This window comes from Schistocerca cancellata, chromosome 11 (genome assembly GCF_023864275.1).
Source record: "Schistocerca cancellata isolate TAMUIC-IGC-003103 chromosome 11, iqSchCanc2.1, whole genome shotgun sequence".
NCBI classification, from domain to species: domain Eukaryota; kingdom Metazoa; phylum Arthropoda; class Insecta; order Orthoptera; family Acrididae; genus Schistocerca; species Schistocerca cancellata.
Window position 1 is genome coordinate 77,591,081 of NC_064636.1, and position 22,817 is coordinate 77,613,897.

Sequence of the window (22,817 nt, forward strand, 5' to 3'; positions counted from 1 at the left end):
CGTGATTTATCCTTAGTTACATATCCACTTAGGGTCCCTCCCACGCTAAAGTGTTTGCCGACTGTCCTTTATTGAAGACATATTAAAATTAATGTGGCAACAAGGTGTGCTAAAATTAATATTGTTTGTTGAAAGGATCTTACAAATATCTCAAACTTGTGTTTCACTGCAGTAAAAGTTCAGAACTGCAACTGTTGAGAGTTATATGTTCATGCTTGCTAAGTACTTGTTTCTCTAGTGTATCGAAAGTGTGTTTAGTTTACTCTGCTACAGCGGGCAAGATTAAGGGCCCCCCTACAGTGAAAGTAGTTCAAATGCACCAAGTTACTTAATTATAGAAAATTTCAATTACTCTTGCTATTCACGTCTAATTCTGTTCAATATTGGGTTCCTCTTGTGTATTAAAAGTGCGTATTAATGCTGTAACAGGATCAACAGTTTGTCTATTGTGCTTATGCTAGGTAACAAGTAACAGAAAAACCACTATCTATGAAAACAGTAACTTCTTTATTCAAAGGACAGTGAGAAGTAATTTGTTAGTGAACTCCATTTAATTTTCATTCTAAGTAGAAAGGTGTTTGGTAGTGAGAGAATTAATCTATGTGCAGTAACTAAATTTGCTGTGAACCATATCCATATTTCACAGGAATTTGTTTGAAAAGTAATATTAAACCTATGTCCAATTTACGATTCTAGAGGGAATATTAATAGTAACTTTATTGCGACCATTCAGTTTGACTAAGTCCTCAAGGTAATAGTGTGTTTTGTTATCTGTTATATTTATGCAAATAGTTTGTTCTGATCTGGTAGCTCCAACCTTAACGTGAACATAGTGCATTCAGGTGCCAGAGTTCATTGCACTCGCGTCTGGCAAAGTATAGGTCTTGTTTATCCGTTAAAGTTACTCATACTTATTTTCTTGAACAAGAATGTCAATCATTCTGTTGCCTAATTAGTCTGGCGACCGTTTTCTTTGTTCTCTGAACAGTGTAGATAGGTAAAATATTGTTCGTTACTGTTTAAATATTTACGTAATTCTGACTTTCACTTCCGATAAGCCACCTCCGTTAGGTACAACATGGTCAACATAACAAAATTCCTCTCAGAGGGTAACACTGCTCTGTTGCTTTATACCATAATTGCTTTAACAAGATAGTTTTATTTCACGACCCGACTTTAAGGTTATGGTATAACAGTAGCGGACGGAAGTGGTATAAGGTGATTCATGTGAAGAAGGTTGTCGACATGATCATGGCCGCATGAAGGGAATAAACGACTTTGAACGCGGACTGGTAACTGATCCTAGACGCATGGGGCATTCCATTTCGGAAGTCGTTAGGAAATTCGATATTCCAAGATCCACAGACCCAAGAATGTGCCGAGGATACCGAATCTGGTGGACAACGCAGTGACTGATGGCCTTCACTTAACGACCGAGAGCAGAGTTGAGTTGTCAGTGCTAACAGACAAGCAACGCCTGCGTAATGTAACCTCAGAAATCAATGTAGGACGTAAGACTACTGAACCCGCTAGGACAATGCGGCGAAATGTGGTGTCGATGGGCTACGACGGCAGACGAAGGATGTGACTGCCTTTGCTATCAGTGCAGCATCACCTGCACTGCCTCTCCTGGGTTCGCGACCATAGCGGTTGGTCCCTAAATGATTGGAAAGCTGTGGCCTGGTCACATCAATACTGATTTCAGATGGTAACTGCTGATGGTAGGGTTCGACTGTGGCGCAGCCCGCACGAAGCAATGGACCCACATTGTCAACGACACACTGTGCAAACTGGTGCTGGCTCCATAGTGGTGTGGGTTGTGTTTATATGGAATGGACTGGGTCATCTGCTCTAACAGAACCAATCATTGACTGGAAATGGTTATGATCAGCTACTTGAACATGGAATTCGTGTGCCCAAAGAACGATGGAATTTTTATGGATGACTATATGGCATGTCACCAGACCACAACTATTCGTGACTGGTTTCAAAAACACTTGGGCAGTCCGACCGAATCATTTGGCCACCCAGATCTCCCGACACGAACCCCACCGATCATTTATGGGACATTATTGAGAGATCATTTTATTGAGAGTTCATTTCGTGCACAAAATCCCGAACCTACAACACTTTCGGAATCATGGACGGCTGTGAAGGCAGGATTGCTCAGTACTTCTGCAGGGGACTTCCATGCCAAGTCGAGATGGTGCACTAGGCGGGGCAAAAAGAAGATCCGGCGCGACATTACAAGGAATCGCATCACTTTTGTCTCCTCAGTGTAGCTGAAGGTTCTAAACTGAGCTGTTTCTTTGAAAAAGAGACAGACTGTACAATCCCAGCTAAGCGAAATAAGGGGGGGGGGGGTGGGAGGGGGAGGGGGGAGCCGTTTTGGAGAATATTTTCTTTCTCACCTAATATGTGTACTACAGTATTTTGTACTGTAATTTCAGTACATATTTTTGAACGGTCACATGTGGTCAAAAATCTCTTTTTACTCAACTGTTTGTAGCAGATGAATTGCTCATTCAAAAAACTATATATTTTTGTTTGTTTCTTGTGTCCCTCCTATGGAAGTGAAAAACTGACTGGTTAAAACCGATACCGGTATTTTAGTTCTGAATAACTTTTCTTTCGAAGTTTTTTTGGCCTCGGTTGTAACAGGTGTTTTTTTATATTTTACTATTAACCAGGTAAAAAACCGAAATATGATTTAGCCACAGAAGCAATGCAAAAAAATTTGGTTTTCAAATAAACCTTTTTTAAAAAAGAAACGAGTAATTTTAATTTTCAAAATTTCCATTGCTTTGTAAATTTGCGTTATTATGGAAAACAGGAAAAGTTATCAGTTCTATTATAATAACAATGCTAACAGAACGAGCAACAAACATACGGCATAATAATTGGTATAGCATTGTTGAGCCAACAATGTACCTGTTACCATGTGGTGTGGCCTATTAGATCGCATGTGTGTACATGCAGTGTGTAAGACTCGCCCCATCTGGATGGTTTCTCGTTGTATACGTTGGACATTAAGTGCATTAGAGAACGAGACCACAGCTAATCTGGAAATATTTAACAAACTACGGTGTCAATCAAGTACAATGCTGCATTTGTTGTAGCGATTAAAAACGGGAGGAGGCTCAACAATCTTGCGACATCATATGAGGAGAAAACTTAAAACTTTACGATTCATTCATAGTTCACAATAAAAATAGAAAGCAGCTAATGTGCTGCTTGTCTCTACATAATATGCCTTTATCTGCTTGTAAAACCTTGAGAACGCAGAAATTATCCCGAAAAATACAGTTCTTCAACGTCAGATTCCACTCTTTAGCACTGACTATTCGGAATGACCAAATAGTGGTATGATCCCTGGTTACAAAACGAATTTTGCGTAGAGTTTCAAAAAATTACAATCAATAGGAGAATACTGAAGACTTTTTTGTAGCATTAAACAATTTACCGCTTCTCGAGAAAAGCACCGAAATGTGGTAGGAATAAGTTTTATTTTATTTGCCTATTTACTTTTAATATTTTGATTGTATGCATCTTGAAATTGACGAAGTCAAAATTTTTCAACCTTTGTTCGATTTCCACATTTATTGTAGGAAATAACAGGAATAGGAAACCAAAAAACGGTTATTTCAGAAACCGATTATTTAGAGCGGTTTTAACACTCGGGTAAACTGCCGTTGAAAAACACCGATGTAACCGAAAACCGGCCATTTCAGCGATAATCGCCATCGCTAGTCCCTCCACACCCTTGCGTACAGCCATGTCCCGCCACCGTTTCATTAAGAGGACATCAACAGTTGTAACTGTGCTCTGGATCATGGGGTCACGGGTTCGATTCCCAGCCGGGATGGGGATTTTCTCTACTTGGGCACTGGATGTTTGTGTTGTCCTCATCATTCCTCATTCGTGGAAGTGGTTAGATTGGACTGTCTAAAGACTGGGACTTTGTATGGCTTAAAGTTGAAACAAATGAGCCCTCGGTCACAATTTTTAGTTTTATTAACCAGGATTCAACACTACTAAGAGTGCCCTCATCAGAATTTAAATGTTTAAAGATGCCTATAACATAATTAAAAATTTATGGGAAAAGAAAACTTGTATATAAAAGTGCAGGTACTGACTAACAATACAAGACAGAGACAGTACTTACATTTCACTTATAAAATAAATAACAGGCCGGACGAGCTTTAGTCACAAATATTTTTTAAAAAACTGCATGAAAGGCGAGCCGCTAAGTATTGTTAGTAAGTACTTACACTTTTATATAAAAAAATTTTCTCTTAAAAATTTTCTCTTCCCATAAATTTGTAATTACCGAACTATCAGTTTAACAAGTCACAGCTGCAAAATACTAACGCGAATTCTTTACAGACGAATGGAAAAACTGATAGAAGCGGACCTCGGGGAAGATCAGTTTGGATTCCGTAGAAATGTTGGAACACGTGAGGCAATACTGACCTTACGACTTATCTTAGAAGAAAGATTAAGGAAAGGCAAACCTACGTTTCTAGCATTTGTAGACTTAGAGAAAGCTTTTGACAATGTTGATTGGAATACTCTCTTTCAAATTCTGAAGGTGGCAGGGGTAAAATACAGAGAGCGAAAGGCTATTTACAATTTGTACAGAAAGCAGATGGCAGTTGTAAGAGTCGAGGGGCATGAAAGGGAAGCAGTGGTTGGGAAGGGAGTGAGACAGGGTTGTAGCCTATCCCCGGTGTTATTCAATCTGTATATTGAGCAACCAATAAAGGAAACAAAAGAAAAGTTCGGAGTAGGTATTAAAATCCACGGAGAAGAAATAAAAACTTTGAGGTTCGCCGATGACATTGTAATTCTGTCAGAGACGGCAAACGACTTGGAAGAGCAGTTGAACGGAATGGATAGTGTCTTGAAAGAAGGATATACGATGAACATCAACAAAAGCAAAACGAGGATAATGGAATGTAGTCGAATTAAGTCGGGTGATGCTGAGGGAATTAGATTAGGAAATAAGACACTTAAAGTAGTAAAGGAGTTTTGCTATTTGGGGAGCAAAATAACAGATCACGGGTGAAGTAGAGAAGATATAAAATGTAGACTGGCAATGGCAAGGAAAGCGTTTCTGAAGAAGAGGAATTTGTTAACATCGAGTATAGATTTAAGTGTCAGGAAGTCGTTTCTGAAAGTATTTGTATGAAGTGTAGCCATGTATGGAAGTGAAACATGGACGATAAATAGTTTGGACAAGAAGAGAATAGAAGCTTTCAAAATGTGGTGCTACAGATGAATGCAGATGATTAGATGGGTAGATCACTTAACTAATGAGGAGGTATTGAATAGAATTGGGGAGAAGAGGAGTTTGAGGCACAACTTGACCAGAAGAAGGGACCGGTTGGTAGGACATGTTCTGAGGCATCAAGGGATCACAAATTTAGGATTGGAGGGCAGCGTTGAGAGTAAAAATCGTAGAGGGAGACCAAGAGATGAATACACTAAGCAGATTCAGAAGGATGTAGGTTGCAGTAAGTACTGGGAGATGAAGAAGCTTGCACAGGATAGAGTAGCATGGAGAGCTGCATCAAACCAGTCTCAGGACTGAAGACCATTACAACAACAACATACATCAATAGGTACATATCGTGAAAGAGAATTGCTTCAAGTTTTGTTTAGTGTTAGGAGACTTCAACGTCGGATCCATTTCTTGCCCTGCACACGTTGATACGATATTCCACTTCTCGCCACGTATTCACCAACATTTCAGGTGTAACTGTCCCGACTACCACAACGATTCTTTCTCGTAAATGGCTGATGTCTCCGATCTTTTCACTGTACACAACTTATTTTATGTGGCCCCAAAAGAAAAAGTCCAGCAGGGTTAAGTCAGGGCTTCGTGGTGGCCAAGGTATTGGGCCAGCACAACCTATCCACCTTCCTGGAAAGCGAGGGTCAAGAGCCACATGGACATGGTTACTGTAATGAGTGTGGCGCCATCTTATTGGAACAACAAAAGTCCGCCTCAATATTGTCCATATGGAGAAAGACGTACTCTGTCAACATGCCACAGTAAATACACTACCAGTTTCCTTGAAATACTGTAGCCAATGAGGGATACTGAAAATTCCTGGCAGATTAAAACTGTGTGCCTGACCAAGACTCGAACTCCGGACTTTTGCCTTTCGCGGGCAAGTGCTCTACCAACTGAGCTACCCCAGCACGACTCATGCCCCGTCCTCACAGCTTTACTTCTGCCAGTACCCCATCTCCTACCTTCCAAACTTTACAGAAGCTCTCCTGCGAACCTTGCAGAACTAGCGCTCCTAAAAGAAAGGATACTGCGGAGACATGGCTTAGCCACAGCCTGGGGGATGTTTCCAGAATGAGATTTTCACTCTGCAGCGGAGTGTGCGCTGTTATGAAACTTCCTGGGAGATTAAAACTGTGTGCCTGACCGAGACTCGAACTCGGTTCGCAGGAGAGCTTCTGTGAAGTTTGGAAGGTAGGAGACGAGGTACTGGCAGAAGGAAAGCTGTGAGGACGGGGCGTGAGTCATGCTTGGGTAGCTCAGTTGGTAGAGCACTTGCCCGTGAAAGGCAAAGGTCCCGAGTTCGAGTCTCGGTCGGGTACACAGTTTTAATCTCCCAGAAAGTTTCATAACAGCGCACACTCCGCTGCAGAGTGAAAATCTCATTCTGGGAATGAGGGATACTTATTGCTGTAGCTGGTTCACCACCATAGTGACGTCTGAAATTACGCTGCACTGTTATAACTGACTCAGTTTTCAAAAGCCAAATAGCACACTGCATTTTCTGTTGCGGAGTACACGTTGTTCCTGAGTTGCTCTGCACTGCACGCACACCTGGACTCAACTGAGGGAACAGAGGAACAAAAAAGCACTGGTGCCGTCTCAAGGTCAAACAGACCTGCCAACAGCAGGGGAGCCAAACATGGAGAGTTGGTGAATCAAACACCACAAACCAGATTAGTGTATGTCACTTTGTACAGATTCTAGGAGACATTAACACTACAGATTTCTTTTTCAAACACACTGTATTATTGTCTCAGCAATGCTATGCCAGTTCTTATGCCATGCGCTTCCTGTTCATTTCCATCGGCATTGTTATTAAAACAGCCCTTACCACTTTTCCCATTTTCTATAATAACGCAGTATTGAAAGCAATGCAAATTTTACAAATAAAAATTAGTCGTTCATAGCAAAAGGCATATTTAAAATTGAAAAATTGTAGCTCACCTGCAATGGCTAATTGATATTTTGGTCTTTTTACCTTGTTATGGGCAAAAAATAAAAACTTTTTATAACTTCAAGCAGACAAGTACCAAAAAATTCTAGTTTTTCGGAAGTAAAATACTGGTATCGGTTTTAACCGATCTGCTTTTCCCACCCTTATTACAGAAGTACACAAACTGTCGCTTTTCCCTCACTCCATTTGCGTGAGGAACAGGAAAGGAATGCATGGTAGTGGTACAAGGTACCCTCTGCCATGCACCGCAAGGTGGCTTGTGGAGTACGGTTGTAGATGCAGATGTAGAGTTGACTTCATGTCTAAGTACACTAACGGCAATGGAAAAGTTTCACAATGGCAGCACACCGATATGTTCGCACAGCGATGGCAACCACGTCATGGTACTTTTACATCTGTCTCAGACCTCTCCCAATACTCTGTATTCTGTTGTTAAGGGATTCACTTGGAATGTAACTAGGACAACAAACTTAATTAAATATGTTATAATTATGTTACTACCCCGTGACTACAGGTCCATTATAGCTAAACACTCAAAAGACATCCCAGAACCACCTACAGAATTTTGTCAGTGGCATTTAGGATCACCCTGTATTACAATACCAGCCCTAAAACAGTGCCTTGAGGTAATCCTGAAATTGCCTTAAAATCTATCGAGCACCTTCTGTAGGAAATGAGATGCCGAGTTCTGTCTGCTAAGAAGTCCTGAATCTAGTGTAGTTTGATATAATTCTGCAGCATACCTGCTTGCACATGTTGTAGAACACTAACCATTGGCCACGGAAAAACTGAATCAGATGTCATCAACGAGATCTTCAAGAAAAGTACACGCGCGAAATACGAAACGGTACGCAGTATTCTGGCGCTTATGACTTATTTATTGGCCCAACTGCCTCTAGCAGTAGCCAGACACAAAGTTTTCGCCATTTCTAAAAACAGTTATGAATACCAACATATGTCATTTAGAGGGAAGATAGGGTAGGGCGGAGAGACCTACCTTGATGTCGTCTATGGCCCCGGCAGTCTTGTACCTCCGGTTGTCGGTGCGACCGGCTCTCTTGCCATTGCCGTTGCCGCCATCAGCGGCGCCAGTGACACCGACATCGACGGGACCAGCGCCTGGAGACTGGAGTAGCTGTTGAGACGGTCCTCTGCCATCTTCAGCAGGGTAGTCCCCCGGTGACGGCTTCTCGTCACTTGGTGGTGAAACACCTTCATCATAAGGAAATTCACCATAATGTTCATGAGCATGATCACAATAATGACCTAAGTCATAATCACAACAATGGTCACTAAATGATAATGACAATGATTATGATCACTGTAACGATCATTAGCAAATCACTATGATGAATGTCCACTCTCGGTAGCTGCGTGGTCAGCGTGACAGAATGTCAATCCTAAGGGCCCGGGTTCGATTCCCAGATGGGTCGGAGATTTTCACTGCTGAGGGACTGGGCGTTGTGTTGTCCTATTCATCATCATTTTATCCCCATCACGCTAGTCGCTGAAGTGGCGTCAAATCGAAAGACTTGCACCTGCAGAAAGATCTCCCCGATGGGAGGCCCTAGTCACACGACATTTACATTTTACTATGATGAGTGTGGTCATAATCACGATAGTCATCTCATCATCAGCCTATTCATGATAATGGTGACATGCCTCGCCTAGGCCGCCTGAGGGCTACTACTGTGGTGGATGACTGCTACCTACGGATTATGGCTAGGAGGAACCCTGACAGAAACGCCACCATTTTGTATAAAGCTTTTCGTGCAGCCACAGGACGTCGTGTTATGACTGAAACTGTGTGCAATAAGCTGTTGTGCACCCCCGACGTCCATGGCGAGGTCCATCTTGTCTGCAGGTGGTGGTCTAGGGGCTAGCAATGGTGCCTCTGGATCACGGGTACCCAGGTCCAATTCCCGGCCTGTTTGGGGATTTTCTCTGCCCGGGGACTGGGTGTTTGTGTTGTCCTCGTCATTTCATCATCATCATCATCATTTGTGAGAGTGACTAGATTGGATTGTGAAAATAAAATGGACTGTGTAAAAATTGGGTCTTTGTACGGGTGCTGATGACCACGCAGTTGGGCGCCCCACAAAACAAACATCGTCACTGAGGTCCAGCTTTAACCACAACACCATGCAGCGCAGTACAGATGGTACCGACAACATGCCGATTTGACTGCGTAGGATTGGCATCATGTTCTCTTCACTGATGAGCGTCGCACACGCCTTCAACCAGACAATCGTTGGAGACGTGTTTGGAGGTAACCTTGTCAGGCTGAACACCTTAGATGCACTGTCCAGCGAGTGCAGCACGGTGGATATTCCGTGCTGTTTTGGGGTGGCATTATGTGGAGCCGATGTACGCCGCTGGTGGTCATTGAAGCGCCATAACGACTGTACGATACGTGAATGCCATCCTCTGACCGATAGTGCAATCATATTGGCAGCATACTGGCGAGGCATTCGCCTTCATGGACGACAATTCGCGCCCCCATCATGCGCATCTTGTGAATGACTTCCTTCAGGATAGCAACATCGCTCGATTAGAGTGGCCAGCATGTTCTCCAGACATGAACACTTCGAACATACCAGGGATAGATTAAAAAGTGCTGTTTATGGACGACGTGACCCACCAACCACTTAAGGGATCTACGCCGAATCGCCGTTGAGGAGTGGGTCAATCTCGACCAACAGTGCCTTGGTGAACTTGTGGATAGTATGTCACGACGAATACAGGGATGCATCAGTGTAAGAGGACATGCAACTGGGTATTAAAAGTACTGCTGTGTACAGCAGTCTGGACCACAACCTCTGATGGTCTCGCTGTATGGTGGTACAACATGCAATGTGTGGTTTTCATGAGCAATAAAAAGGACGGAAATGATGTTTATGTTAATCTCTATTTTCTTTGAAGGTTCAAGAACTCTTGCAACTGAGGTGATGCAAAACTTTTTTTTGATGTGTGTGTTACGACTACTGTTCTCACACTGTGTTACAGGGCTGTGGCTGGTACGCCATTCCCTGTAGACACGCTGGGAAGTTTGCATTGATACACAAACAAATTGACCAATTTCATGCACATTGTGGTCACAGGCACATCTAAACACATTGACTCCTTTCTGCCAGTCTCTCATGCATCCAGGTCGACCCATTTTGCAGTACTGATTCCAAACAACCGACTGGCACATATTCGCCACTTGACTGCCATGAATTACTTTGGGTCACATGATCACCCAGTACCAATTCTACACCATGAACAGCGCTCAAAACAGTTCAGTGTGCTCTTTTAAGGGAGGGGGTTACTAAGTCAAAGGAGCGGCACACCATAAAGGAATATAGACAAATAAATGTTTACAATGTCAGAAAAGTTGGATGATTTATACAAGAGAAAGAGCTTTACATGTTCATAACGCATTGGTCTGTCTCTGGCCCTTACACAAGCAATTCTGACACTGATTGACAGAGTTGTTAAATATCCTCCTGATGGATACCATGCAATTTCAGCCCAATCAGATCGTCAAAATCCTGGGGTTTTTGGAGGATCCTGCCCATAATGCTCCAAATATTTTCAATTAGGGAGAGATGCAGTGACCTTGCACGAGCACGAAAATAAGCAGTAGAAAATTTTGTCATGTGCAGCCTGGCATTACCTTCCTGAAATGTAGGCCCAGGGTGACTTTCCATGAAGGGCAACAAAACGGGGCATAGACCATCGTCAATATACCACAGTGCTGTAAGGGTGCCACGGATGACAAGAAATGCTATGAAAAGAAATGGCACCCCAAACCATAATTCCTGTCTGTCAGGACATATGGTGGGTGACAGTTAATATCCCAAACTACACTAGATTCAGGACTTCTCAGCAGACAGAATTCAGCATCTCATTTCCTACAGAAGGTGCTGACCACGGCATCTGCAGACATGTCTTCACCCTGGAATCTCATTGACTGTAGCAATATTGTCTTCATTGATGAGTCCTGCTTCGAACTGAGCCCCGATGACCAGTTAAGTCGTCGCCAGATCACTCGCCAATTGAGAATGAGTGGAGCATTATGGGCAGGGCCCTCCAACAACCTCGGGATTTTGATGATCTAAAGAGCTAATTGGACAGAATTTGGAGGAGGAGGAGGAGATTAGTGTTTAACGTCCCGTCGACAACGAGGTCATTAGAGACGGAGCGCAAGCTCGGGTGAGGGAAGGATGGGGAAGGAAATCGGCCGTGCCCTTTCAAAGGAACCATCCCGGCATTTGCCTGAAGCGATTTAGGGAAATCACGGAAAACCTAAATCAGGATGGCCGGAGACGGGATTGAACCGTCGTCCTCCCGAATGCGAGTCCAGTGCGCTAACCACTGCGCCACCTCGCTCGGTGACAGAATTTGACACAATGTCCTAGAGGAGGGCACTGAACAACCCTATCAGTTAGTTTCAAGCCAAATAGCTGCTTGCGTATGGGCCAGCAGTGGACGAATGGGATACTGACTAACTCAATTTGTGAAGCTCTCTCTCTCTTGAATAAGTCATCCAATTTTTCTGAAATTGTAATCACTTATTTGTCTATACATGTACATAACATCTTGGGATTTCTGTCCCATTTGGATAATTCTTTTGTAGTGCTTTGCTGTTTTTGTCATAAAGTGTATTGTGTTCAATGAGTTTATATCCATGGAGTTGTGGTTATGGGTACATACCAATGGGGGCTCGATTAAATGCCAGAAAATAAATGAACTCAGGCAGACCCGAAGGTGATGCACAGTCTCTGTCCTTACCTGCTATAAGTGGCACTTCGAGATCAGAGAACCGCTGTGGTGGTGGTGGCGTGTGCTGGAGCCCTATACTGCCCACGCTGGCCACGTGACCAGTCTTCACCAGTGGAGGGTTCCGAGACTGTGGCACCGGCGTCGCGCGCTGCAGGGACCCTCGGCACGGACTGGGAGGTGGATAAGACACACCTGTGGAAAACCACCCAAACACTCTTAACATGTAATGCTGTTGGATATATTCTAATGCAGTAAGAGATTTTTCAAGATAAATTTCGAGGATCGTTGATAGCAGGTCATTTACACTGTTGTTGTTGCTGTCATCTACCTGTAGAAGGACTGAGGGAGTGATGAGATATTAATTAATTGCTGTTGCTATCCTAGGGGCACAATATTTCTGCACGCAACCAAATCAAGCCCTCCAATGAACTAGCTGCTGATTAGTGTTCTGACAATTACGTACCACCTTCTCCATTTCTAGTTGTATCCAGTTATCCCTCATAGCAAGTGGGAAATCTTGGTATGCACATAAAAGCTCATCTGCATGCAGTGGCAATGAGCGAGGTGGCGCAGTGGGTAGCACACTGGACTTGCATTTGGGAAGATGGGCGTTCAGCTGCCCTGATATAGGTTTTCTGTGATTTCCCTAAATCAATTCAGGCAAATGCTAGGATAGTTTCTTTGAAAGCACATGGCCAAACTCCTTCCCCATCCTCCCCTAATCTGATGGGGTCAATGACCTCGCTGTTTGGCCCCTCTGCCAAGTCAGCCAACCAACCATGCAATGGCAGTCTGTGCATGAGAATACCAGGTATTGGCAATATGGTCATTTGGTGAAGTATTCTGCACCAGTAGGGAATTGAGAATTTTATAACTGTGTAGCCTTTCCCAATCTGAGTCAATTAACGTAAACGGTTTGTGGGTGAAAATCTAAAATTTTAAAGTAGCTGTCACTGAATAAAACCTACATTTCAGTCACAGTCTCAGTGGCCTCCTTTGGGCCTAAAAGTCTACTGTGTTGTCCAGGGTCCGTTTCTTTTCATTGTTATATTGACATTATTGGTCTGCTGTACTCAAATTTATTGGAAAAATTTATTGTAGTTTCATACTGATTCAAAAGCACCAATGCAGCTGTATGGTTACTTTATTTAAAAAGCATGACCAGTTTTGCAACGTTAGTCGCATCATCAGGTGGAGTCCTGAATAGAAAGATACAGTGAAATAATACCAGGAAATGACAACCTTGGGACAACAGGAACGTCAGATCATTGCTAAATGCAAGTAATATAAAATGTGACAATGACCAACACTTACAGCTACGACACAGTACTGGAGTGCAATATTGATGTCAAGCTTCCTCCCAATTCCTACAATTTCGCTCCATTCTAAAAAAAAAACATGTCTCAGCCCACGACAGACAAACGTAGCAAGGGAGGCAATAGCTGGTGACCTAACAAGGAGTATAAATGATTCGTTAAAATAGTGCCTGGTGGAGGGAAAACAGGAAGACAGAAGAAAACCATACTTTGTACCTATAGTACGAGTGGAGTACAGGTTACTGAACGGACACTACTGCAGTAAAACATGAGGGGCTACTACACGGGTGGCACATGCGCAGAGGGGCTGTGGCAAACTCCGAATCTGAGAAAATACTAGGAATTGGGTGCAAATAAGATTACAAAGTCGAATACTTGCAACAGAAAATATAAACTGGATAGTGTTGGAAGACATAGAGGACATACTGTTGAAAATTATTAAGTCTGTTTGAAAAAAAGTAAAAGGACAGGGACCCATAGAGCATCAAACCATAAAAGACCCAAAGATAAGGGGGAGAGAAAGGAGGAGGCAATACAAAAACAGGTTATGGTTTGGGTTATCAATTGAGATACTGAAACTTCCTGGCAGATTAAAACTGTGTGCCCGACCGAGACTCGAACTCGGGACCTTTGCCTTTAACGGGCAAGTGCTCTACCATCTGAGCTACCGAAGCACGACTCACGCCCGGTACTCACAGCTTTACTTCTGCCAGTATCTCGTCTCCTACCTTCCAAACTTTACAGAAGCTCTCCTGCGAACCTTGCAGAACTAGTACTCCTGAAAGAAAGGATATAGCGGAAACATGGCTTAGCCACAGCCTGGGGGATGTTTCCAGAATGAGATTTTCACTCTGCAGCGGAGTGTGCGCTGATATGAAACTTCCTGGCAGATTAAAACTGTGTGCCCGGTGCCCGCTATATCCTTTCTTTCAGGAGTGCTAGTTCTGCAAGGTTCGCAGGAGAGCTTCTGTAAAGTTTGGAAGGTAGGAGACGAGATACTGGCAGAAGTAAAGCTGTGAGTACCGGGCGTGAGTCGTGCTTCGGTAGCTCAGATGGTAGAGCACTTGCCCGCGAAAGGCAAAGGTCCCGAGTTCGAGTCTCGGTCGGGCACACAGTTTTAATCTGCCAGTAAGTTTCATATCAGCGCACACTCCGCTGCAGAGTGAAAATCTCATTCTGGAAACATCCCCCAGGCTGTGGCTAAGCCATGTCTCCGCAATATCCTTTCTTTCAGGAGTGCTAGTTCTGCAAGGTTCGCAGGAGAGCTTCTGTAAAGTTTGGAAGGTAGGAGACGAGATACTGGCAGAAGTAAAGCTGTGAGTACCGGGCGTGAGTCGTGCTTCGGTAGCTCAGATGGTAGAGCACTTGCCCGCGAAAGGCAAAGGTCCCGAGTTCGAGTCTCGGTCGGGCACACAGTTTTAATCTGCCAGTAAGTTTCATATCAGCGCACACTCCGCTGCAGAGTGAAAATCTCATTCTGGAAACATCCCCCAGGCTGTGGCTAAGCCATGTCTCCGCAATATCCTTTCTTTCAGGAGTGCTAGTTCTGCAAGGTTCGCAGGAGAGCTTCTGTAAAGTTTGGAAGGTAGGAGACGAGATACTGGCAGAAGTAAAGCTGTGAGTACCGGGCGTGAGTCGTGCTTCGGTAGCTCAGATGGTAGAGCACTTGCCCGCGAAAGGCAAAGGTCCCGAGTTCGAGTCTCGGTCGGGCACATAGTTTTAATCTGCCAGGAAGTTTCATATCAGCGCACACTCCGCTGCAGAGTGAAAATCTCATTCTGGAAACATCCCCCAGGCTGTGGCTAAGCCATGTTTCCGCTACATCCTTTCTTTCAGGAGTGCTAGTTCTGCAAGGTTCGCAGGAGAGCTTCTGTAAAATTTGGAAGGTAGGAGACGAGATACTGGCAGAAGTAAAGCTGTGAGTACCGGGCGTGAGTCGTGCTTCGGTAGCTCAGATGGTAGAGCACTTGCCCGCGAAAGGCAAAGGTCCCGAGTTCGAGTCTCGGTCGGGCACACAGTTTTAATCTGCCAGGAAGTTTCATATCAGCGCACACTCCGCTGCAGAGTGAAAATCTCATTCTGGAATTGAGATATTCAAAATTAGCTAAGACCGATTATCTCATTTCAAAATTGCGTGTTGAATGTCAGACTAGGTGATTGCTTTAAGACAAGGTAAGTCTCTTGTTAAAAACATTGCCCTTACATTTCCTTCACAATACTGAAAGGTTGGATGAAGTATTGATAATAGAGTGATGCGTCTCAGAAAAATGGGTACACAGAGCTGTGTCAGAGCCTGAGCCAGATAAATGTTCACTTGTCCTGACCTCAAATGTCGTACCTGTCTGGCTGATATATTGGTACTGGTAGTCATTACACATAATTCTGTAAACTTTCGGGGGCTTAAAGAGATCATCCTTCATCTTTGCAGTATGTCAGAACCTCTATTATTCCTGGAAATGTAAGTAATGTTATGGAACTGGCCATGCCTTTTAAATGAAGTAGCTATACAGCTGCTGCGGTGCTTTCTTACTCAACATGAAGTGTTTTAGCTGTGGGTTTCTGATGAATAAACTTTTATGTTACTGTAGCTTGTTTCCTGTGTTGGAGCGAGTGGTCTATTACTGCTGTTGCTGTTGCCTGTTACAATATGTGTCAAGATCAGCAGTCGTCAGCAAGTGGCATGTAAATTCCTGTCTTCCTCATAATGGGCATGGGGTGCGCAGTGTAATTTGTTCATCAGTCACACTCACAGCTCAAGTTGTTTGTAAGGGCTGTTGAGCACTAATGGCCGGCAGTCAACAAATGTAACGCTGTCTTCTCTGTTCATGTTATTAGCATGCTTTAATAGTTCTATGGCCTCCTTGCTCTTGTGCTTGTAATGGTACTTGAATTGCGTAACCATTATGGTACCTCATCTGAACCTCTCGATACCAGTAATATTCTACTGTGTTTCTGTTAACTACTTAACATATTACTGAGACAACATTCAGATTTGATTTCATTTGTGATACGTCGATATGTTTATATTGCAATGATATTATTCTTATGTGTATTCCTCTTCGACCATAGATACTAGTAGACTGGCCTTGCTGTGCAGAAGCTATGGGGCTAGTGTGGCTCCAACATAAACCACGTGACTGTTGGCAAAACGTGGCGGGATTTCAAATCAGCGGTCTGCCATCCTATGTTTGTATCGGATTTTCCCCACATTTCTCAATTGACTGCCAAACGCTTCCAACAAAAACTACTTTTTTATTTGTGAAAAATTACGCAAGAACTACATTTGACCTGGATTTGTTCAAAGTACCATTTATAAAATCTAACAAATACATCGAACGCCACTCTGGTGGGCAGCGGGACGAAATTACTATAAACTATCAATTATAGTAAAAAGTCGTTAAAATTCTTTTAAACAGTAAGAGCGGGCTAGTGTCAAAACTTTAAACATTGTATTCGCCACGTTTCGAGCTTTAGTCACTTATAAAAGAAAATGGGCTGTGGGAATTATGTCAATTATAGGTGTCAAAATTGTCGACTTTAGGAGCAGGTCCATTTTAGAGTATCAATTTTAGGTGCACTTCAAAGGTTCAGTTCCCACTATTTTTACAAAAGTTTAAACTATCAGTTTAAAAAAAATGATATGTTAGATGAAAGGTGAGACTTTGCAGTTTCAGAAAATAATTTTGGAGCCTAGGTTTAAAAATGACAGACACTGTAAATACAAATTATAGATATACATTATAAATAATAACTAACCTATCAAAACACTTCTCCGCAAAGTGCTTCGAGCAAAGGCGCGTATGTGAAAACGGCTTAAAGTTTTTCCGTTTCAGGGCCTGTATCCAAAGCTGCCTTCGGTTTTCATCCTTACGGAACCTATGAGTAGCAACGAGAAACGATTATACTCACTTCTGTAACCGAATTATCACAGATACTTTCCAAAATGTAATATCAGTCTGACTTTACAGGCATCACTTTCAACACTTTAATTTACACGTGATACTCTATTTCAAGTGTAAAAAACATATAAAAGTCACTTCAGCAGATTTCAATAAACGCATCTGCACCATCTTAGACACACTTACACGTGAAATGTAATGCCATTTCCCCGACAAAACGCAGAGTACAGCCATAAGCGCAACACGAAACAACCATGTTTTGCCAACATTCACGTGACTTCAGCCCAGAGATGTTGGAGCCACGAAAATGACGTCAGGGCCAGCCTATTATATTTATGGTCGAAGTTATTCCTTCTTTTGTCACTATGATCTTTGACGTACTTGTAACTCTGATTTTTGGGCGCGTAAGCGATTATTAGTTGGTTGTTAACTTGTTAGAGGGTCGGACCTTGAGAAATTCAAGTCGTGGACGTCATGTTGGAAAGACGAATATTGTCGTCAGCTTATAAAATGTGAACTTTAACAGTGACTGCGAGGAAGATGTTTTCAAGTATGTTTTGTATTGTGAAGTGATGTTTTGTGTGTCACGTGATATTGCAATTAAAAGGAAGTGTAACTTAAACTCGGAGTGCTGATTATTCTTTACATCACCATTGCCCTGCTAAAGTGTAATCTTCAAGAATGGTTTGTGAAGCGCATCTACAAAACTTTTGAATATAGCAGAATAAAACCTAGGCCTCTTTGCATCCGAGCTTGGACTCATATCCACCTAGATTTTCGACGATTGAGAGCCATGATTTTACGACGAGACCAGCGTGGGAAACACAAAAATATGAGTGCCTAGTTTTTTTTATTATTACATGAAATGACTTTATTAACTGTGCTCTAATGACACCTGCCACATAATACGACTGTTGTTGCCCGAAAATGCAGTATTTAGCAGCGAGAGCAACACCACAATCGTTACTAAATGCTGCCCTTTGTTGTGGTAGGGTTGGTAGATGCTTCACCACTGCTTCACAGTTCTACACTGCTAGGAAACTTACCAAGTTCTATAAGATTTTATTTTGCAATGCAGTCTTTCTGGTGTTCAGCCAATGCCGATCTGTCGTACTGCCCAACTGGGATGTTGCACTCCTGCTTCCAGATGCACACTACTACACTACTGCTGGCCTTCCAGTTTTGCCAATGAACGGTTCTCCAAATTCACAGCCCATCTTGTGTGAGTATATGCCCACAGTGTGCAATGCATCTGTCCCGTCCTTTATGGAGCGTCACACGTCGTAGATCTTACAGACGCTGTAAAGGAGTAACTCCCACTACACGGCTGATGCCCCATAACAGGAAAACAGGAATCTAGACCACGTTCACTGACGACTGCACGGGGCTCCCGGGTTCGATTCCCGGCGGGGTAAGGGATTTTCACCTGCCTCGAGATGACTGCGTGTTTGTGTTGAACTCATCATTTCATCATCATTCCTGAAAGTAGCGAGATTGGACTGAGCAAAGGTTTGGAAATTGGTACGGACGTGCGGTTGAGAGCCCCACAAACCAAACTTCATCATCATCACTGATTAGTGCAGGTAACAATTCTTATTGTACGGGGCAATAGACAATATAATAAAATGATCTAATAAAGTTTCCCACCTCTTACATTAGAGCAGTCCAATAATATCACTACCTTTAGAATTGTGATGTTAATATCGTTCTCGGTAGAGGTCCCATGGCGAAATAAAATAGGCACTGGATCAAAACATACGTCATTAATCCCAGGAGATGACCACTGCAGCCATCGATGACGTATTTTATACTCTACCCCAAAAACTTTAATGCTATAATCCGTTCACCATAAGAATAAAGTCTGCAGCTCGTGCTCGTGCGGTAGCGTTCTCGCTTCCCACGGCCGGGTTCCCGGGTTCGATTCCCGGCGGGGTCAGGGATTTTCTCTGCCTCGTGATGACTGGGTGTTGTGTGATGTCCTTAGGTTAGTTAGGTTTAAGTAGTTCTAAGTTCTAGGGGACTGATGACCATAGATGTTAAGTCCCATAGTGCTCAGAGCCATTTGAACCATTCTTTTTTTAAGAATGAACCTGATGTGAACATCGCAATATGTATTCTTCCGTGTTTGCTGGAACCTTATTGGATTTCCGTTTCACGTGGGACTGCAGCCAATCTCTCTAGAGTACTGTCAAGTATGATAATAAGCGTTACGCGCACATCGACTTAGCGACATACGGGACAACAGGTTTAGCGGCGCATTTAACTCGGACAGCACTGGCCTGTCAGCTGGTGCAGCTAGTCTGCAGTGGCGTGCCCAGCTGCAGCTCACACGTAGAAAGAGGCGAGCAGAGGAACAACACGGCTTCGAATGTCGTTTAATTTTTGAACAGAATGAAATAATACACTGCAAATCTCCCACGATACGCTCCTTACAAGGGAACCTTCCCATCGCACCCCCCTCAGATTTAGTTATAAGTTGGCACAGTGGATAGGCCTTGAAGAACTGAAAACAGATCAACCGAGAAAACAGGAAGAAGTTGTGTGGAACTATGGAGAAAATAAGCAAAATATACAAATTTAATAGTCCATGGGGAAGATAGGCAACATCCAGGATAAGATGGGCTCAGGAGCGCCGTGGTCCCGTGGTTAGCGAGAACAAACGCGGAACGAAAGGTCCTTGCTTCAAGTCTTCCCTCGAGTGACAATTTTTTATTTTCAGACAATTATCAACAGGCACTCACACATAATCAACTTCGCTCTCCAGAATTCCAGGTCATGTTCAGATTTGCTTGGACATATGCAGGATTTGACTGTCTACACACGGAAAATTTTGAAAACGTTAAAAACATATGTTTTGACAGAGCACAGGAAAAACTGTGCGACTGTGAAACTGTTGCATTCATTTGTTGCAGTTTATGTGACAAACTCTTACGTTTTCATCACTTTTTTGGGAGTGATTATCACATCCACAAGAAAACCTAAATCGGGCAAGGTAGAAGAATCTTTTTACCCATTCGCCAAGTGTACAAGTTAGGTGGGTCGACAATAAATTCCTGTCATGTGACGCACATGCCGTCACCAGTGTCGTATAGAATACAACAGACGTGTTTTCCTGTGGAGGAATCGGTTGACCTATGACCTTGCGATCAAATGTTCTCGGTTCGCATTGGAGAGGCACGTCCTTTCGTCTACTAATCGCACGGTTTTGCGGTGCGGTCGGAAAACACAGACACTAAACTTATTACAGTGAACAATGGACGAACGGACAGACCATAACTTTACGAAAATAAAGAACGTAAACTTTTCACTCGAGGGAAGGCTTGAACCAAGGACCTCTCGTTCCGCAGCTGGTCACGCTAACCACGGGACCACGACGCTCCTGCGCTCACATTATCCTTGATGTTACCTATCTTGCGCATGGACTACTCAGTTTGTATATTTTGTTTATTTTTTTTTTCATAGTTCCACACAACTTCTTCCGTTTTCTCGACTGATCTGTGTTCAGTTTTTCAAGCCAATCTATAACTGAATCTGAGGGGTGTGCGATGGGGAGGTTCCCTTGTTAGACGTCTAGACGAAAACCGCAACACATTATCGTTTTTAGCTGACGTACTATTGTAATTAAAAACAAGAATGATGAAAATTCCTGACTTAACCACAGGGTAATTTTTCTGCATAAGCTGCGTGTAACGTGAAAGAGTATTGAAGAGTTTCACCGTATAGTTAAATATTGAAGCCACTGAAATCGTCTGCTAATCTCTTAGCTCCTTCCATATGCGAATCGCCGGCCGCGGTGGTCTAGCGGTTCTGGCGCTGCAGTCCGGAACCGCGGGACTGCTACGGTCGCAGGTTCGAATCCTGCCTCGGGCATGGATGTGTGTGATGTCCTCAGGTTAGTTAGGTTTAAGTAGTTCTAAGTTCTAGGGGACTTATGACCTAAGATGTTGAGTCCCATAGTGCTCAGAGCCATTTTTTTCCATATCCGAATCAGAGAAATACACTTCAGTTCTGGAAGTGTCAGGTGCTACATTGATAAGAAGCCTATCAACAACAGAATCCACGAAGTCAACCAGGCGTAACATTTTATCCTCTTCTTTTGTGACGTTCCATTCTGTATCCCGCCAGCGTTCCGCAGTGACGTGTGAAAAAATAGCGTGCGTTAGTTCCAGTACGTCTGGCTGCTTAACGGTCTTGTCACTTCTTGGGGCAAATCCCTCAGCTTGGCTCCAGATCATATTGTAATGGTACAGTGGCGAATGTAAAAATTCAACATCTGTATGATGTGCTCGATTCTGTGAAAATGATTGTTTTTCATGTTTTTACGATACTTATGTACCTCTGTGGCGTAAAACGGTGGACATAGTCCAAATCAAGAGCATTTGGTTTTTCATTTTTACCTTAAAAATTACATTGTTATGTTTTCTTAATGTAAACGACTTTTATGAACAGTTTTTCATAAAACATCGGTAATTAAGAATTTGCATTTGAAATGGAAACAGGAATTTTGCGTCCAATATGTAATTAAAAGCAAGAAGACGTGCGTTACTCATAAAAAAATGATGATGAGTTTTATAAATACGAGATGTAGGTGTTTCACATTGAACGAGAAAAAAAAATGATGATGTGGGGATTCGAACCAACGTGCGGATAATAGAATACGATTGACATTTCATTACGCTACCAGCTGCGTTACACGTCCGAGGTGGATTTTTTTTCATAAACTGCAGTTACACAACGGGGATAACTCCAAAGCCAATTATCTCCGCAAATTTATGAAAAACATTAAGGACATCCTATTTCTCGGCACTTTTTAACCGTGTTCCGCGCGCGTGTTTCACTACGGAGCAGAAAGCAGCCTCAGCCATTTTCATACTGCGCGTGACAGCGCGGCAATCAGAGCATAAGGCTGCAGAGGCTGTGGCTGTACACGATTTTTTAAATAAAAGATACGGAGCTAAAGCGTGATTAAGAAAACCGTCGATGGCGGTTAATACATTTGAATATCTTAAAGTTTCATTTAACATAACTTAGTAATATGATATGTAATACGTAAGTAGGGGCCACGGACTTGCCGCAGTGGCTACACCGGTTCCCGTGACATCACCGAAGTTAAGCGCTATCGGGCGTGGTCGCCACTCGGATGGATGACCATCCAGGCCGCCATGCGCTGTTGCAATTTTCCGGGGCGCACTCAGCCTCGTCATGCAAATTGAGGAGTTTTTTTTTTGGTCATCAGTCTACTGACTGGTTTGATGCGGCGCGCCACGAATTCCTTTCCTGTGCTAACCTCTTCATCTCAGAGTAGCACTTGCAACCTACGTCCTCAATTATTTGCTTGACGTATTCCAATCTCTGTCTTCCTCTACAGTTTTTGCCCTCTACAGCTCCCTCTAGTACCATGGAAGTCATTCCCTCATGTCATAGCAGATGTCCTATCATCCTGTCCCTTCTCCTTATCAGTGTTTTCCACATATTCCTTTCCTCTCCGATTCTGCGTAGAACCTCCTCATTCCTTACCTTATCAGTCCACCTAATTTTCAACATTCGTCTATAGCACCACATCTCAAATGCTTCGATTCTCT

The 22,817-nt window shown here is 43.1% G+C and overlaps 1 protein-coding gene and 1 non-coding gene across 2 annotated transcripts in view; both read right to left on the bottom strand.

The window, feature by feature from the left end:
• Nucleotides 1-22,817, bottom strand: part of LOC126108224 (pleckstrin homology domain-containing family G member 5) — a 694,776-nt gene that overhangs the window by 15,315 nt on the left and 656,644 nt on the right. The window contains exons 17-18 of the mRNA XM_049913456.1: nt 12,030-12,212; nt 8,251-8,465 (exon numbers count right to left, since the gene is read on the bottom strand). Of these exons, the coding sequence (XP_049769413.1) occupies nt 8,251-8,465; nt 12,030-12,212 (398 nt within the window). The remainder of the gene's footprint in view (nt 1-8,250; nt 8,466-12,029; nt 12,213-22,817) is intronic.
• On the bottom strand, nt 11,555-11,627 carry Trnaa-cgc (transfer RNA alanine (anticodon CGC)). The gene has a single exon. It is a non-coding gene; the product is annotated as a tRNA-Ala (tRNA).